The 18,601-nt window shown below is 42.6% G+C and overlaps 2 protein-coding genes across 2 annotated transcripts; one reads left to right on the top strand and one right to left on the bottom strand.

The window, feature by feature from the left end:
- The first annotated feature begins 6,512 nt into the window (after positions 1-6,512).
- On the top strand, positions 6,513-11,980 carry LOC133928316 (calcium-transporting ATPase 1, endoplasmic reticulum-type-like). The gene is made up of 8 exons (XM_062374585.1): positions 6,513-8,602; positions 8,850-8,919; positions 9,038-9,159; positions 9,319-9,597; positions 9,798-10,175; positions 10,453-10,562; positions 10,786-11,014; positions 11,116-11,980. Exons 1-8 carry the CDS (start codon positions 7,229-7,231, stop codon positions 11,689-11,691), a joined length of 3,138 nt encoding a protein of 1,045 aa, XP_062230569.1. The 5' UTR covers positions 6,513-7,228; the 3' UTR covers positions 11,692-11,980.
- Positions 11,981-12,910: 930 nt separating this feature from the next.
- Positions 12,911-16,500, bottom strand: LOC133928315 (receptor-like protein kinase HERK 1). The gene is made up of 2 exons (XM_062374584.1): positions 16,241-16,500; positions 12,911-15,799 (listed from the first exon to the last, which is right to left on the bottom strand). Exons 1-2 carry the CDS (start codon positions 16,241-16,243, stop codon positions 13,268-13,270), a joined length of 2,535 nt encoding a protein of 844 aa, XP_062230568.1. The 5' UTR covers positions 16,244-16,500; the 3' UTR covers positions 12,911-13,267.
- Positions 16,501-18,601: the final 2,101 nt, after the last annotated feature.

The following is an 18,601-nucleotide window of genomic DNA, read 5'->3' as shown; positions in this document are numbered from 1 at the left end:
TACGCACTAAAATGTGAGAGACACGATACGGCCAAGCCGGACGCGATGGCGGTCCGTACACACTTTACAGTAATAGCACACATCTAATGCTTGTATCTCATTATTTATGACGAAGAGTATTGTTGAACTAACTAATACATTGCATTTATTTAAAGTGCTACAAGCAAGGTTTCAACTCCATTTTTTTATACTATGTTTGCCAGTTTCTTAGGGTAAACGGGAGGTATACAACAAATCCCGATGACATAAGTCATTATTGCGCTTGCACATTCTTATTTGGTTTTGTTTCTGTTGTAAGTAGTGTTTAACTCTTTTAGTTGTGTTTAATTGTAGGCACGGAAGATTGCATGTACTAACACCTTGCTCAGTGACGAAGATATCCAAAATATTCGACGTAACATGTGCCGGTTCATCATGCACGAAGTCATCCATAAGAACGGCAGGTTCTTTGACCACGGAGGTGAATGGCTAGTCATCCGATGCTATGTGAGTGGGAGAGGAAGGACTTTTAGTAGTGTTAGTTGAGTTATTGTTGCACTTGTGTTGAATATTGGCTTGCGATATAAATATTATGTTGAAATCTACTCTGTTAAAAATATGTGTTCAAATGCTGTTGTCTATCTCAAAAATATGTGTTGAAATATGAAGGGAATAAAATAAATGCATATTATGAATTTGGAAAGAAATGCATAACACGAGTGGGTCCTTATATCACCCGTCTGTGGTATTCTATCTATCTACACGCGGATACTAAAATGCGTCTCCTATAAAAACCTATTACCACATGCGGTTCACTTAAGGAACCGCTTATGGTAATATATTAGTATAGGTGGTCGACTTAAGGAACCGTTTGTGAAAATATATTACCACAGACGGTTCTTTAAGTGAATCATCTGTGGTAATCGGTTTTCACATGCGATCTTTTTTCAGTGAAAATCATCTATTATCATAGGTCTTCGATCAGAGACGAATACCTAAATGTATGTGGAAACAGTTTATCATCCGTCTTTAAAAACAGTTTCCGTAGTAGTGAGTGTTTCTTGAGGGACAAACACTTGATTTTTGATTTGTTCATTTGCTTAGCCATTCGTGTTTTTGGTCGGCCCTTTATTTTTAAGGTTTAGAGTTACGGATTAGGATTAAGCTTCACCGGTGAAGTTTTTAGGATTGGGATTAGGATCTCATCGAATTCAGGCAGGGGTGCCATCAGTTAGGGTGATAGAGAATGGCCGATGAATACGATTGGGTCGGGGGTATTAAAACGAGACAAGTTAGTGTGGCAGTGGTTAATCTGAGCCATTGGAGACTAGAGTTGGAGAGCAGGATAGGGGCGACCGTTTGGAGAAGTTTGCTGTCGGGAGGAGGAAGAGTATCCGGAGGAAGACGAAGGGACTTTTGGATCGAAATGAAGAGGCAGATATGCAGGTGGGCTATAGACAAAACCTACTTTCTAATTGTCATGTAATCTCGAGAAGTACCGAGAGAGATGACCAGACCGGTCGTTGACAGGCGCATTACCGTTGATGACACGGACGTGTGATGGGACGAAGCAAGAGGACATGACAAGCAAACACGCCAGAATTGAGTTTGACCACACACTATCCTATCCGATCCTCGTAGCAGTAGCCAGTAGGAGTAGGAGCAGGAGAGGAGCTTGAACTTCTTCCACACCTGACCCCTGCGCTACACTGCACTGCAGTACTGCACTGTCCATGGTCGCCGCCTCTCCTTTTCATTTTCTCAAGCCACAACAGAAGGACGCGTGGCGTGGCGTAGCGGCTCTGTTGTCTGTCTGCATGACCTGTCCTGTCCTGTCCTAGCACACAGATGCGTCGATGGAGTCTCCGAATCCAACTGCTCTTGCTTTCTTCTTTTCTTTATATGCATCTCTCTCTATCTATCCACAGTAGCTCTTCAGATGACGAATTTCTTCCGGATGCGACCTGAAGCATCACGGGTTCTTTTGTAACTATAAATTTCATAAAGTTATAACTATTTATATTATTATAATACAGAACTATAAATTTTGAAGCATATTTTATAAAACTACAATTACTTATATTTTTGATAACCAGAAAGTATAATTTTTTAATCTACTTTTACCTGTCAACCACACATATATCACGTAGCCTCATTCCACCGGTCAAACACATATATGCTAAAAAATTATAGTTTCTTATTATCAAAGATCAAATAGTTGTAATTTTGTAAAATAGAATTAAAAAATTATAGTTCTATGTTACAATAGTATAAATAATAATAATTTTCTGAAATTTATTGTTTATATAAAAGAGAAAGAAACCGGAAAAGCATAAAGAGTGCTGCCGATGCCGATGGCTTGTGGAAAAAGATGCAGAATTCTACGGATGGAGCCATGGAGCTGTAGTCTTGTCACGGTTGCGTGCCTGGAGACAGGTCAAATGTCTCAAAGATCAGTGAAGTGCTACTCCCCCAATCGACATTTCTAGTAATTATATATATATATATATAGAAAAACTTGTTAGTACTCCTACTACTATATATATATCACATAAATCAATCCGATATAGTCCTTTATGAATATACTTATATACTCTACTGTGAATTAGATGAAAAATGGAAAAAAATCTATAAATTTTAATAGATTTTGATAATACATTTATAATTATATATAAAATAAAATATATTTAAAAAATATGTGCAAACTTCTAAAAAAATATACATATCACGTGAATGATCTTATATATTCACATGCTCCATATATATATCATTTATCACGTAAGATACTCTCTATATTATGAGATGTATGTGAGGGTATCAAATATACTTCCCCTATATATATAGGCACAGAACGGAACACACAAACTAGTCAACAAGCATAATCCCACCTCGTGTGAGCCAACAAACTATGAGAGCCAATCTGATAATACCATGTATACATTCAAATCCACCTATTAAACAAAATATGCATGTATGCAGGAAATCTTTTGTTGATTAGAATCTTTAAAATTCAATATCTCTATAATCACATATCCAATTTTTGATCTGTTTGAAACATATTGCTGAAAAATGTGCTTAACAAATTAAAATCCATGAAGGTAATATTTGGATGAAATTTTAAGATTGTAATATAGTTATAATATGATGAGCACTCTAGTTATAACATAGTGAACATTCTAGTTATAACATGGTAGATAATCTAGTTATAACATGTCTTATCGAGTGTGAACTAGTTACAATATGATAAACACTTTAGCTACAACATGCTAAATAATATAGTTACACCATTACCTATTGCAATATGGTCACGGCAATGTTGAGTGAGTACTAATCATAACACGGTAGATATTCTAGTTACAACATAATAAACACACTATATATATATATATATATATATATATATATATATATATATATATATATATATATATATATATATATATATATGCATGAGAAGAGGCTGATCAAATGAATCCCACCCCTTCTCAATCTAATTTTTGAAATAGTTTTTCTTCTAAGCTGTAACTCCGATTGGCAAACTACTTAGAGCATTTTACTTTTAAAAAAATGCTTAACAAAATTAAATCCATCATAGATATAATTTTGACAAACTTTGAAACAATTGCAACCATATAGTTATCGTAACTGCCTGTTGCAACTATATACATGCAGCGGTTATAAATATATACATAGCGAGATTGCAACTTAATTGTACAGGCTGACTGATTATAATTAATTGAGATAATATTATAGCTATATTTTTCATCAGCATGTTGTAACTAGGTGTTTACTATGTCATAACTAGATCACACTTAACCATGCATGTTATAGCTATATTATCTACCATGTGTAACTATATATAGTCGTAGTCGGTATTTTTCTTCTTTTTTTGGACCATGAGCATAGTAGTAGTAGGTAATTTGAATTGCGTGTTACAAATAAGTATTGCTCGCGAGGATCAAGGCGATACGCGAGCGAATTTCCAGCTCACACTCCCGTACAGCATCCAGAGATATGTTTCTATATTGTTTGAAGCAGGTAGCATCCCCGTTGAAAACAGCCCCATCATATTATTAAAAAGCAAAGTGTCGTCGCTTTAACAAAACACACCTACTAATTCGTGTTATAACCTATAGCAACTGGGCTTTATTTTAATCTATTCATAACCCCTCTCTCTTTTTAAATTAATACATACTATCTAAATAGTATCTGTGCGTTACAACGAAAACATAAATATTAGATATGGTAATATAAAACATAAATTAAAGATACGAATATGTGAAGATGTTATGATACCGTAGTTTAATTTTAAATAGAATAAAAAATATTATTTACTAATTTAAATAAATTCAAATTTTATATAGTAGAGATTCATTTTGTGTTTCTTGTTGATGGTGAATTGTATCTGTCAATCTGTCATGCCTGCATAGGAAAAGCCGGATAAACCAGGAAACGGAAACAATACACTATATCCGTAACATAAATAAATGAAGAGTTAATTTCACCAACTTCTAATTATTTATATCTTTATAATGTAAAACTATAATTTTTAAGATCTATGTTACAAAACTATAACTATTTATATACTTTATAATACAAAATTATAAGTTTTTAGTCTGATCATATCCGTCAGCCACATATTTTTAACATAATATTTTTAACATAATAAGGGAAGACGAGTAACGTGTCGAAGCAAGATGCGTAAAGAGCAAAGTTGTATTTTTACGTTATAAAAGGTACAAGTAATTATAGTTTTATAAAATAGATCTCTAAAATTGTAGTTTTATGTTATAAAGGTACCAATAATTATAGATTTGTAAAATTTACTCATAAATAAAATACTTCACTCCTAGAACAAGAATAGAAAACAACTGCAAGTGGTTCAAGTAAGATAAGGTTACGTTTGTTTCCTCTATGAATTCTAGATTGTGGATTGTGGAAGTTCACCTTGAGTGAATTATGGATTATACCATAATCTTAGACATATATTTGCAGAATCCACTTCCAAAATCTAATCGTTTGTTTGCAAAATTTACAATCCATAATCCAAAATCTACAATTCATGGGCAAACAAACAAAACCTAAGTAAGACCACTTCCAATGCCTTATGTCTTAGCTAATGACTAAGGAGAGAGAGTAAAACATTGATATTAAAAAAATAAGCTTATATATATATATGTTTTTAGTTTCTTAATCTCCAAGATAATTAGTTATATGGATTGCTCAAAAAGCTAGTGTCTTTTATAAAAAACAAGATTATTCTTTTTTTAAATTGCTTGTCATATCAAATTATTGTTTAGATAGACAACTAATTAATATCTAAAATATAAGTCAAGGTGGAGCATTGGCACAGTCTAAAAAGCAACATGTACAGCACAATCGCTTATTCGTGGGCCCGCACCCACAGCGGTGCCAACAACGAGGTGTAAAAAAAGAGAGAAGAATAAGAAATGGAGATCGCAGCGGCGCCTTTGCGTGTGTACAGCCTACAGCAAAATGGCCTTTGGTGTGCCACTGCTGGTGGGCCCACAGGGGAGGTAAAGAAAGTTTGAGGTCAACGCCGCAGGGAAGAAGAAGAAGAAGAGTGGTCAATTCCGGAGCCCCCAGAATTCAACTCCATGAGAGCAGCAACCGGGGAGTTAAACTATCGTCGTCATCGCTGTTGGGCCCACAGGGAAGAAGAAGTGTGGTCAATTTCAGAGCGCCCCCAAAATCCAACTCTATAGACCGTCTCCACTTACTTAAAAATTTATCTTATATATTATTATTATAGTATCTCTTAATATTATTATAATATCTTTTATCTTTTTATCTCAAACAACTATTATATTTTCTACATTTTATTACTCTTCCTCTATTTTCAAAACCATAAATCAATATTTATAAACAGTATTGAGAGTACCTTAGCATCTGATGGCTGGAGCGGAGAAAAAAGCACGTACAGTGTTGCTGATTTTTTTTTGCTGGCTCTGTTGGAGTCGCCTGAGAGCAGCAACTGGGGAGTTAAAGTATCGTCGTCATCGCGGTGGCTAATGACGTCGATCGTTGTCCTGTCTCATCTCTCATGGTCTCATGGAGGAGGAGGAAGCCTCCAGGAAGCTTCGTCTGTCTGAGTCTCAGCCTCTCCGTATATTCCTCGGTCCGGCTGCGGTTTCATTGGTGCGGTCTCTAAAACTAAAATCAATTCTATCTCTAACCGTTGCAGTCTCTAAAACTAAAATAAAACTAAATTCTATCTCTAACCGTTGCAGTCTCTAAAACCAAATCAAAACTAAATTCTATCTCCGTCCATTGCAGTCTCTGAAACTAAATTCAATCTCTTTCCATTGGTGTCGAAACTAAATGCTTCCAACCAAATAGGAATCCAATGATATACTACTTTTTATCACAACGACGCGGAGGAGTACTTATTACCTGGACTAATTTGTTCATCAAACATGAGGGTTGGATTAATTATGGCATCAATTCGAAGGCACGCAGTACGATGCAATGCAATGGTAGCAGCAGAAGCAGCCGTGACAGATGGCCACCGATTCTTTTGCACGACGCGACGCTCGCGCCATCTGTCGCCCCCACCGAACGCGTTCATCAATCCGCGGCGCGTGCGCCTCGGCGGCAGCGGCGGCGGTGGCAGCAGCAGCAGCACTGCTGCGGTTGCGGTTGAGAGTGGCCGCGCAGCCGTCACCCCTACTGTTAGGAAGCTTCCTGCCACCTTCCTCAGCCCCCGGCTGTATTTGAACCCCCTCCCCTCGCGTTTCATTCGACTCGCAGCAGAGCAGAGGCACAGGAAGAGGAGAGGGAGCAGCGCGCATGCAGTTGCCACCTCCTCTCCTAGGCCCCCACCACCCAACAAATTCTTCCCTTTCCTCTCCGCTCGTCGGCGCGCACCGAGGCGGGCAGGGTGAGTGACTCGAGAGCGCGGCCTTCCTCCGCCGCCGCGTCGTCGTGGCTTCCGTGCGGCGCCGGGACTCGACAGAATTCCCGTCGCGTCTTCGCGGGTTCACTTGATTGATTGGTTGTGTTCCCGACGCGACGAGAGCCCCGAGGCATTGGTTGTTTGCCGAGTCCGGAGTCCAGGCACCGCACGCCAACGACAACAGAAAAGATCGCGTCTTCCTTCGTCGCGGCTTTTGTGGCCGGATAAAGGGGATTCCCTGCCGCCAAAATCGCGTCTTGGACCCCAATTCCGCCGCGGCAGATTGAGCCTTCGTGTGAAAGATCGCGGCTTCGGGATCGTCAACTGACGACGATGGGCGAGGCGGCGCCGGTGGTGGACGACGAGTTCCCGGCGTGGGCGCGCTCCGTCGAGGAGTGCGAGGCGCGCTTCGCGGTCTCCGCGTCCCGGGGGCTCTCGTCCGAGGACGCCGCGGCGAGGCTGTGCGCGCACGGGCCCAACGAGCTCGCCGACCACCCGGGCCCCTCGCTGCTGCAGCTCCTCGCGCAGCAGTTCGAGGACACTCTCGTCCGCATCCTCCTCGCCGCCGCCGCCGTCTCCTTCCTCCTCGCGCTCTCCAACTCCGCGGGGGAGGTCACGCTCTCCGCCTTCGTCGAGCCGCTCGTCATCTTCCTCATCCTCGTCGTCAACGCCGCCGTCGGAATCTGGCAGGAAACCAACGCCGAGAAGGCGCTTGAGGCGCTGCGCGAGATACAGTCCGACCACGCCGCCGTGCTCCGCGACGGCGAGTGGGTGCCGGCACTCCCCGCGCGGGACCTCGTCCCCGGCGACGTCGTCCAGCTGCGCGTTGGGGACAAGGTACCCGCGGACATGCGCGTGCTCCGCCTCGTCACCTCCACGCTCCGCGTCGAGCAGGGCTCCCTCACCGGCGAGACCGCCTCCGTCAACAAGACCGCGCACGCCGTGCCCACGGAGGACACCGACATCCAGGCCAAGGAGTCCATGGTGTTCGCCGGGACCACCGTCGTCAACGGCAGCGCCGTCTGCCTCGTCGTGCACACCGGGATGGCCACGGAGATTGGCAAGATCCACGCGCAGATCCACGAGGCGTCCCAGGAGGACGACGACACGCCGCTCAAGAAGAAGCTCAACGAGTTTGGCGAGGCGCTCACCAAGATCATCGGCCTCGTATGTGCTCTGGTGTGGCTGATCAATGTCAAGTACTTCTTGACGTTTGAGCTTGATGGATGGGTGCCAAGGAACATACGGTTCTCGTTCGAGAAGTGCACATACTACTTCGAGATCGCCGTGGCGCTTGCTGTCGCCGCGATACCCGAGGGCCTGCCTGCCGTGATCACCACCTGCCTTGCGCTCGGAACCAGGAAGATGGCCGCCAAGAATGCACTTGTGAGGAAGCTGCCCAGTGTGGAGACCCTGGGCTGCACCACGGTGATTTGCTCAGACAAGACCGGAACATTGACCACAAACCAGATGTCAGTGGCAAAACTCGTGGCCATCGGCAATTCGGCAGGGGAAGTTAGGAACTTCAAGGTGGACGGGACAACATACGATCCCCGAGATGGGAAAATTCAGGATTGGCCTGCGAGGAGCCTGGATGCGAACCTTGAGACAATCGCAAAGGTTGCAGCAGTGTGCAATGATGCCAGTGTAGCGCATTCTTCACAACAGTATGTCGCCACTGGAATGCCAACTGAGGCGGCTTTAAAGGTGAGGATTGCTAAACTTACATCCTATTCTCAGTTATACAACTGCTGTGGTGTCTTAATCCAAGAGTATGGTAACCAGTTACAAATGTAATGATCATGCTATAAACAGTCTAGGTACGGTTACAACAGACAACTGAAAGTAGTGTTTCTCACATGTGTTGGTCCAATGCCAAACAGGACAAGACTGCGGTTGGGAAACAGTGTGTTGTTTAGCGCTCATGCTAACTTCCTTTTCTGGTTTCTTCTAGGTTCTGGTTGAGAAAATGGGTCTGTCCGGAGGAATGAATGGACTGTCCTTGGACCCATCTGATACATTAGGTAATAAATACATGCTTTCGTGCCTAATTTAGTTTTTGTTTCCTTCCTAATATTTGATGCTTAATCAATGCATGCAACGACTCTCACACGAGTGAATTGCAATGTCTTTTGCTGACAGGCTGCTGCAGATGGTGGAACAATGTTGCCAAAAGGATTGCCACCCTCGAATTTGACCGCATGAGGAAATCAATGGGTGTCATTGTGAAGACCAGTTCAGGAAGCAATGCCCTACTCGTGAAGGTGACGATTCCCTATTTTTAGTTGTTGACATTTTGCACCGATCCCTTTGTTGAAAGATTTCCTGTACAGCTTTCCCCGCTTTTCTAAATATAACTTTATTTGATCACATGTTCCCTGGATTGGTATTCAGAGTGCTTGATGTTGTATCCTTTATGTCAGGGAGCTGTTGAAATGTTGCTTGAGCGAAGTAGCCACATTCAACTGAAGGATGGTTCGGTTGTGCCATTAGATGAGAAATCAAAGAAAACTATCTTGGCAAGCCTCCATGAAATGTCAACCAAAGCTTTGCGCTGCCTTGGTTTTGCGTACAAGGAGGATCTAGCTGACTTTGCAACATACAATGGAGAAAACCATCCTGCTCATAAGCTTTTACTGGACCCAGCCAATTATGCAGCAATTGAGACCGAACTAATATTTGCTGGTCTTGTTGGCCTAAGGGTAAGATGATGCTCCTACTTTGGGCTATTTTGAATAAATTTTGTTTCTACTTTCTTCTTCACAGTATAAATATGCAGAAACCTGTCCCACAGGGACCTGGATTTAACAGTATATATGCAAAATGTGCCAAATCCTCTTGTCGGCACTCGATTTTCTGCAACATTAACAATTCTTTTTCATGGATGTCTTAACTATGTCAGGATCCTCCCAGGGAAGAGGTTTCTGATGCAATTGAAGATTGCAGAGCTGCGGGCATCCGTGTTATGGTGATAACAGGAGACAACAAAGAAACTGCTGAGGCTATATGCTGTGAAATAGGTGTGTTCTCACCTGGCGAGGATATCAGCTTAAAGAGCCTTACAGGGAAGGAGTTCATGGCACTTGAGGACAAGAAGACACTGCTGCGAAGGAAAGGTGGCCTTCTGTTCTCTAGGGCAGAGCCTAAGCACAAACAAGAGATTGTGAGACTGTTGAAAGAAGATGGTGAAGTTGTTGCTATGACTGGAGATGGAGTCAATGATGCCCCTGCTCTTAAACTGGCTGACATTGGTATTGCAATGGGTATTACAGGAACTGAGGTATATATTTAATTTTCCATCTTAGATTGTACCCAAACTGCTTTTTTTCGAAGTTTCCTGGATAGAAACCTACTGGCCTTTGAATTGTTCTGTTATTTCTGCTTGAGAGCCTATAAAAGAACCCTTTTTTTTGGACAAAGGTTTTCCAATGCTTGCTTTTATTGAAAGGGACCAGAGACAGAGTGGCGTCTGCAAAATAGCTTCTGCAAAATGCAAGACTATGACTTCGTCATGCTATGATTTGAACTTTCTTTTTGACAAATCTTATATGTTTTAGGTTGCCAAAGAGGCCTCTGACATGGTGCTAGCTGATGACAATTTTAGTACTATAGTTGCTGCAGTTGGTGAAGGAAGATCAATTTACAACAACATGAAAGCTTTCATAAGGTCTGCTTTGGGAGCTTGTTTCTATTATGGTTCACAATTGGCATTTTTTGTTTTTCTTGCATACATTGTAGTTCTCGTCAGTTGATAATGCAAACCCCCCTGGGTGGAGCACAACTACATGATTGCAAATGCATAGACATTTCATATTATGCGTTTGGTAGTTGGACCAGCTATGATGTTTGTTCTCCTTGGGGATTCTGACCATCTTTTTTGGCTGCTGCAGATATATGATCTCCTCAAATATTGGTGAAGTTGCCTCTATATTCCTAACTTCTGCCTTGGGTATTCCTGAGGGATTGATACCTGTTCAACTTCTCTGGGTTAACCTTGTCACCGATGGTCCCCCTGCGACTGCTTTAGGTTTCAATCCACCTGACAAGGACATCATGAAGAAGCCACCAAGAAGGAGCGATGATTCACTGATAACTCCCTGGATTTTGTTCCGTTACCTGGTAAATGACCTCTCAGATTTGTATTACTCCCTCTTTTCTGTTTGTCTTTTCAGAATCTTATCTTTTGAGATAATTTCTCACGAGTTATACTTCGCCTGCAGATCATTGGCCTCTATGTGGGGATTGCCACTGTTGGCATCTTTGTCATCTGGTACACACATGGATCTTTCATGGGCATCGACCTCACTGGAGATGGTCACTCTCTTGTCAGTTACTCTCAGCTCTCAAACTGGGGGCAGTGCTCAACTTGGGACAACTTCACGGTTGCACCTTTCACTGCTGGAGCTAGAACTTTCACCTTCGACAACCCCTGCGAGTACTTCCAGGCTGGCAAAGTGAAGGCAACAACGCTCTCTCTGTCTGTCCTGGTGGCAATTGAGATGTTCAACTCGCTCAATGCTCTCTCTGAAGACACCAGCCTGCTCAGAATGCCTCCTTGGGTCAACCCGTGGCTGCTCCTTGCGATGTTGGTGTCGTTCGGGCTCCATTTCTTGATCCTCTACGTGCCATTCCTCGCCACGGTGTTTGGTATCGTGCCGCTCAGCTTGAACGAGTGGCTGCTGGTTTTGCTGGTTGCACTCCCGGTGGTGCTGATCGATGAGGTTCTCAAGTTTGCGGGCAGGCTTTCAAGCCCTTCAGGTCACAAGAGGCGATCGAGGAAGCAGAAGGGCGAGTAATGACTAACATCATTCAAACCTCAGTAACTAAATCAATCAATTTGTTCTGATCATGTAAAGGTGGTCGCTAAAGGATGTTAACAGCAAACTATTCAATACAGAAAAAGCTTTTGCTGTTTTTTCTCCCTTTTTCTCCTGATGCTAAACAAAAACAAATTAGTTGCCTTGTTCTTAAGTTTTAGTAGTTAGTTGGCAACCTGTTATCCTGTGAATTATATAGTATTGAGTATGCTACTTCCCAGTTTTTGGCTGCAATATGTGAAGCAGGGATGCAAAAAGTTATACATTACTGTGGCGTGCGGAGGTAGCTGGCTGTTTCTGATTTACTGTTATTGTGCATCTGATTCTATTTCCTCATTGTGACTGCTTGGTTGTTATCAAAGAACTCAGATTTGAATTCTAAGGGTACAGAAAATTCGTGTCATTGGCTTGAGGTAACACACAAAAAATGGAAAAATGCTCTCCTGGTATGACAACCTTATAAGTAGGTGTAGGTCTGAATTTAGTGCATGGTATGTACTATGTACCTATGGTTTGGAATAAAAAAAAAACTACTACTCATCTGTGGTACTGTAAGTACATGACAGAACGAACAGATGAGCAAAATGATTTAGGAAGGCTAAAGCCTTTCTGATAAATACATATTGTCGATATAGTCTATCCAATTCATGGCAGAACGTAACATTGTATCCATTTGAAATAAATCGATAGTTCTGAAGCACTCAGCCAAGGAATCAATAATATCGGTTCTCAGTAAGAGGGAGAAATAGAAGGAGTTGATGGCCAACGTTAGCAGCCGGAGAAGTTTGTGATATCTCTGAATGTTTTCTTTTCCATTGTTTCTCAGAAGTAACCTGGAATGTTTCTGCAACAGTATTTAACAAGAAATGTTGGGTGGTAAATAAATTGACCATGAAGTGTCTGCAAATAATTTGAGGCCATAGTAAAACGTTCGTAAAGTCTGAAATCATAAGTTGAAGCAGCAAGTCAGCTCTTATGCATATGATAACTTTGATCGTAGGCCTGATCCGCAAACTGACCAAAGTAGCTTGTGTAAATCTCACAGTTAGAGCTCCAGCCTTAAACACGCTTATGGCCAAATAAACAATTTGTCAGCTTCATAGCTAATATTTGCGTTTGATCACTGGTAAGGAGCTAAAAGAAAGCAATGCCAGGAAAATGACTGAAGAGAAAAAGAAAAGGTGAAGTTAGTCAAATGTAGGAAATAGGTATGTGCAGGACCTGCCACGAAAAATACATGAAAATGGTCATACATAGATAGCAAGAGCTGGAGAGCGAGACATTCAAATGTCAGGCTGGGTGCTTGCATAATTGCAGTGCTAAGCTTTTCAAATCCAGCACTTAGCCAGAAACAAATTGAAACAAGCTATCTACTAACATGTAGCTGCGTAGGCTCACAATAGCTAAAACCGTAAAAAATCGAAACCATAGTGCAGTACAATTATAGAGAACAAAAAAGAAAAAAAAGACAATTACACATGATCTCTCAGGTAAACTTCGACAAGACATAACTTTCAAGGCTTCGCCAGTACCCTACAGATCGTGTCATGCACCTTTACCTCCCCTCAGCTTTGATTAGCTGAGAGAAAACCCGGCTCATCGACACGTCGGAGAGGTCATGATCAGGCTCATTTGAAGCTCCAGCTTCTGCCATTGTCACACTGATGCTCTCAAGGGCCCCAATGTTCTGAACTTGGGATGGGAGTTCCACAATACGGTTCATGCTGTTCACATCCGAGACTGTAGAATCCACATCTTGAAGCTGTAGAACATACTCCAGGTTCCAGAGGACGTCTCCCATCGCTGGCCGCTCCACACCGTAATCTGCCAGGCACTTCTCCACTGTTTCACCAAACTTCCTCAGAGAATCTGGTCTGATGGTGGCTGAAATTCTCTGGTCAACAATTTGTTGCAGCTCTCCTCTCTTCTGCCACTTCATTCCCCATTCTGCCAAGTTCACCATCTCCCTTGGAAGTGTAGGGTCAATCACCGGCCTTGCACATAGGACCTCAAGCAAAACAACACCAAAAGAGTAGACATCTGACTTCTCAGTCAGCTGCTGCCTTCTGAAATATTCAGGATCAAGATACCCAAAGCTACCCTTCACTGCCGTGCTGACATGAGTTTGGTCCAACTCAGGCCCAGTCTTTGACAGCCCAAAGTCAGCAACCTTTGAGAGGAGGTTCTCATCAAGCAATATGTTTGCAGACTTGACGTCGCGGTGGATAATGGCCTTTGCGGAACCAGTATGAAGATAATGCAGTCCCCTTGCTGCTCCAATGCAAACCTCCAACCGCTGCTTCCAATTGAGTGAGGGGTTATCGGAGCCATAAAGATGGCTCTTGAGAGTCCCTTTCTCCATATACTCATAAACCAAGATCATTTCATTCCTTTCATCACAGTACCCAATCAGAGACACCAAATGGCGATGGCGCAGCCGCGAGAGGAGTTCAATCTCTGTACGGAACTCATTGAGACCTTGCTGGGACTTTGGGTTTCCACGCTTCACTGCAACCTTGGTCTCATCCCTCAATACTCCCTTGTAGACCTTCCCAAAACCTCCAACTCCAATGACCCAGTTCTCATCAAAATTGTTAGTCGCTTCTTGGAGCACACTAAAGGCAAAGCGGTATCCATAGCTTCCATTCAGCCCTGATGTAAGAGTAGTACCATAAGAAGTTCTGCTTCCTGTACTGAGTGAGGTAAGGCCGTTGATAGAGAAAGGCATCCAAGTCTTTGAATGCTGCGTTTCCAGAGTCTTTTTCCTCCGGCAAAGAAGTACAAGGACAAGGACAATTATCAGTAGTCCAACAGCTCCAAGGACTGAACCAAGAATCACACCCAAATTTTTGTTTGCACCACCAGGCCCAACAGTAAAAGCAGAGCCTCCGCTGCTCATCTTCATAACCTCAAGCCCGTTAAGAATCCCATCAGGCAATGCATTGTTCAATGTCGATGGGCCAATGCTGATGCTGAGCTTGCTAGATGCATCATTAGAAGAAAGAACCGCATCAATATAGATAGCTGTAGCCAACTGATTCCCAGATATTGTTGAAAGATCCAGATTATTTTGCTGCGCAGAGAAGCTCCCAACATATGCATTGAAGTAGAGCTGGTTAAGTGCCTGGCTGACTATATCACAGAAGTGAAACCTTATCAAGTAGCTGAAGCCGGCATCCACATCAAACTGCCATGTCATGTTGAAAAGTGCGTTGGAAGTATTTGATGCTGCCAATTCGGCAGCTGTACCATACACAATATTGGGGGCAGTCAGCTGAGTTGCTCCGCCCTTTTGATAGTTGACATCCTTGCCATAATCAACCTTTTTGGTCACATCTGGGTTCAATAGGTACTTTTGATCAGTAACCCAGGTTCTCGAGAGGGTATCATTATCCGGAGTGACTTTTGGACCACCCATGTTCACCCGATACATCGTCTCCAGTGGCTGTGTAGACAAACCGCTGTACTGCTGCACAGGGTTGACCATTTGGGCGTTATCGACGATGAGATTATCTGGGACAGAGACCACCTCAATTGCATTGATGAATGCAATTCCGTTCGACGGCTTGAAGGAAATCACAAGCTTATCACGGGTGATGTTCAATGAGTACTCCTTGAACAACGGTGCAGTCTTGTCTGGCTGTTGGAAATCAGTAAGAAGGAGCACATCTTGAGTAGACACGGTGAACTTGGCAAGTGAAAGATCATAGCTCTGGTAGGCAAAGGGGAAGAAGTAGAACCGGACGAAATGCCGGCCCTGCTTCTGGATCGGGAAAGTGTAGGACGACGGGCTGGTGAAGATGCGAGCGGTCTGGTAAAGCGCCGAGTTATCGAAAGAGGCCACCCCATTTGCCGAGGTACCAGCCAGAATCTCCTGGGAGGTGTCCACCGTCACCGGAGACGCCCCATCAGCAGCGAAGGTCCTCTGGCCGACCGTCGTGCTCTTGGTGGACCCGCAGTCAATAAGGTAGCTGTCAGCAGGCTTGAATTGCGCTTTGCAGACGCAAATGGACGACAAGATGCATAGCACGATGAAGGTTGCAACTTGCGGCTCCTTCCTCCCCGAAGGAGCCATCATGATGTTGACCTGAGTAACAAAGCATGTTCACAATTTTCAGATGGTATGCAAAACCGTAACCTCCTCCCTCAGAAAAAAAACTGGGCATCTGTAATCTAATAGGCAAGAACAGAGACAGGATCAAATTGAGCCGTGGTTCCTAAAAAGAAAAAAAAGGCAAAATTTGTTGGCATGAGGTTCACTTGAATTCCCAAAAGTTTTTGGACAATAAACTGCACTAGCGCCTTGGGTAGATTGATCTCTCTCGCTGAAGGATAACCTAATCGAAGTACGGGTGGATGGACTGAACTCGTAGCACACCACGCAGCAATCAGATCCGCAGCTAAACGAATGGAGAGGAAGAAAGATTTGGATTTGGTTGCTCACAGCCACAGTTACAGCAACCCAAAGAGCCCCAAGAACAACACCAACTCCTAGAACTACACGTCCAAGCAAGCCGGGGATACTTACCATCAAAAGCAGAAACGGATCCAAGGAGCACGGATGGATCTCCTCCGGCTCCACTCGACGCCAGTCCAGTAACGGCAGAGGTCGCTGAAGAAGAGGGAGGGCGACGCCTCTCGACGAGAGCAGAATGCTGTGGAAGTAGACCCTGGCTTGCTGTGTCCCGTCGCCGGCGGTGAGGTCACCGACGATGCGGCACAAAAAAAGGTGGCGGCTGGAGAGAGAGAGAGAGAGAGAGAGGGAGAAGGAAGGGAGGGAGGGAGAGAAAAAGGCGAGTGGGGAGCACGAGTTTTGTACTAGCTTTCCTGTTTTATTTTACCGTTAGATCCGCCGCGTAATTATGCTAACGCAAATGAGGGTTTTGTTTATTTATTCACGCTTTCTAATCTCCACGCGGCTGAAATCGTGTGAACCCTGGTGAGTTTAGAAGAGAGATTATGGTTTGAAGTTTTTTTTTCAGCAATGACTCCAGGGTTAAAGAAAGGTTAGGATGACCATAAGATGAATGATGGGCTACGACACGATAGTACCATAAGATGGCCGTGGCGTAGTCGGAGCCACGGGCTGACAAGATTAGCAACGATGGACCTTGAAACTAGATTGGTTAGCCTGACAGTGGACGATGACAGTGGATCTGACGACGAAGATGATGTAGGTCGATTGCACGGGTGAATAGTATGAGAGAGAAACACACTATAGAAGAAATAATCAAAGGTTGAAGATAAAGTTTTACGTGTTAGATAGGGCTCAAACGGTTTTGAGACGTCACCTGAAGGGAGCTCTGTTTTTAGACATCTAAAAATTTAGCATATTTCTTATTTATTTATTTCTGTCCGAACTTTAAACAAATAATCGTGTTTAAGCCAATGAAATTTCCCCCTTTTTAAGGTTTAATTTGATTTTCAAAGTTATCTACTAATAAGTTCGGAGTTTGTCAAGAAGGCGAGACTGTAACGGTAGAATTAGTATAATAAAAAGAATAACAAGCTAGAAATACAGTCGCTACATGACCAAAGCTAATTTCTCCCAAATCGAGTAAAATATGGCTGAACTACGTTACGTACAAAAAATTTCATAGAAACTTACACTATTATAGATGAGATATTTTTTAGGGATTGCCTGGAATAATCTTATGCTAGGGATCACAAACTTGCTCACGACAAGATTGCCCATTCCTAACAAACCTCGAAAAATGAGCCATATCTACTACTGCTCCCAAGAAGTGATTCTAGTCCTTGATTTCTTCCAGATATTTTTCTTTTTTAGAAAAAAACATTTTTTTCGTTGATTAAAAGTAAATTGGTTTATCACTTCCTCCTCCAACCATCAGTTCATGTGGCTACATTCGCTTTCGTATCCTCACATCCAACTAGTAATATGTGTGCTATACATGTATCAAGTTTTTTCTTTTTTTCTTTTTCTTTTTCTTTTTGGGATGGATGGTGTAAATGGTATTGCATTTATTTGTTTTGGAGTTTGTAATATTTTTATTTAACAAGAAAGGAAGTTATTTGATTAGTAGACATTTAAGCATGACACTCTTTTTTTTTTAACAGTAGCATCTATTTTTATAGCTTTTTTTTTAGTTAGAGTCGAGCAAGGCCGCTCCGTGCACATCAGCTCCGTGCATGCCCATACGAATCTTTGGGCTCGAACGCGGACTGGCTCGAGCTCTTACGCCGTGCGAGCACCGTCCTTGCCAACCGGACTAGCGCCCGCATAGCGAAGCATGAAACTCTGAAAAATAAAAACCAGACATTCAAGCTTCCCTTACAACCTCGTCATTCATATATACCTGCTTTATGTCGACGTTGAAACTCAAATTTTCAAATAGAAATAACATATAGACAATTCAATCATAATGAATGAAGAAACTATAAGAACGCAAAAGAGAGAGAAGCCATCATTCATTTGTCTTTTTTCTGCATTTTTAATTGGTCGGTACGGCCGTTTTGGTTTGTTGGAATCGTGCAACACGGGCTTCAATATTTTTATGCTTGTTTTGTATATATGAGGTGTACTCAAGTATACAGCTATTTGTTAATTGTTCCCCCAATTAATCATATTCTCTACGGTGTACAAACCTTAATTACCTATTCCAGCTGTTCTCTTTTGGAGCCATTTGCGCCGTGATGAGAGCTCGATCAATCACACGCTTTTCGAAGCTCATTATTTTTCTACAGCATGATCTATCTAAATTATGATTAAAATTTAAATAGTGTCACATTATCAACAAGTTGAGCTTTATATATGTTTCTACCACACAGCTAGTGAGACTTTCTAGTATTGGAATGTTGACCACAAGTGAAGCTCAAGATGAAGAATTTTAAGAAAAATGCAAATGATTTAATTGTTCATATGAAGTAA

Source organism: Phragmites australis, chromosome 9 (genome assembly GCF_958298935.1).
Source record: "Phragmites australis chromosome 9, lpPhrAust1.1, whole genome shotgun sequence".
NCBI lineage: Eukaryota > Viridiplantae > Streptophyta > Magnoliopsida > Poales > Poaceae > Phragmites > Phragmites australis.
This window is presented reverse-complemented; position numbering and strand designations above follow the sequence as displayed.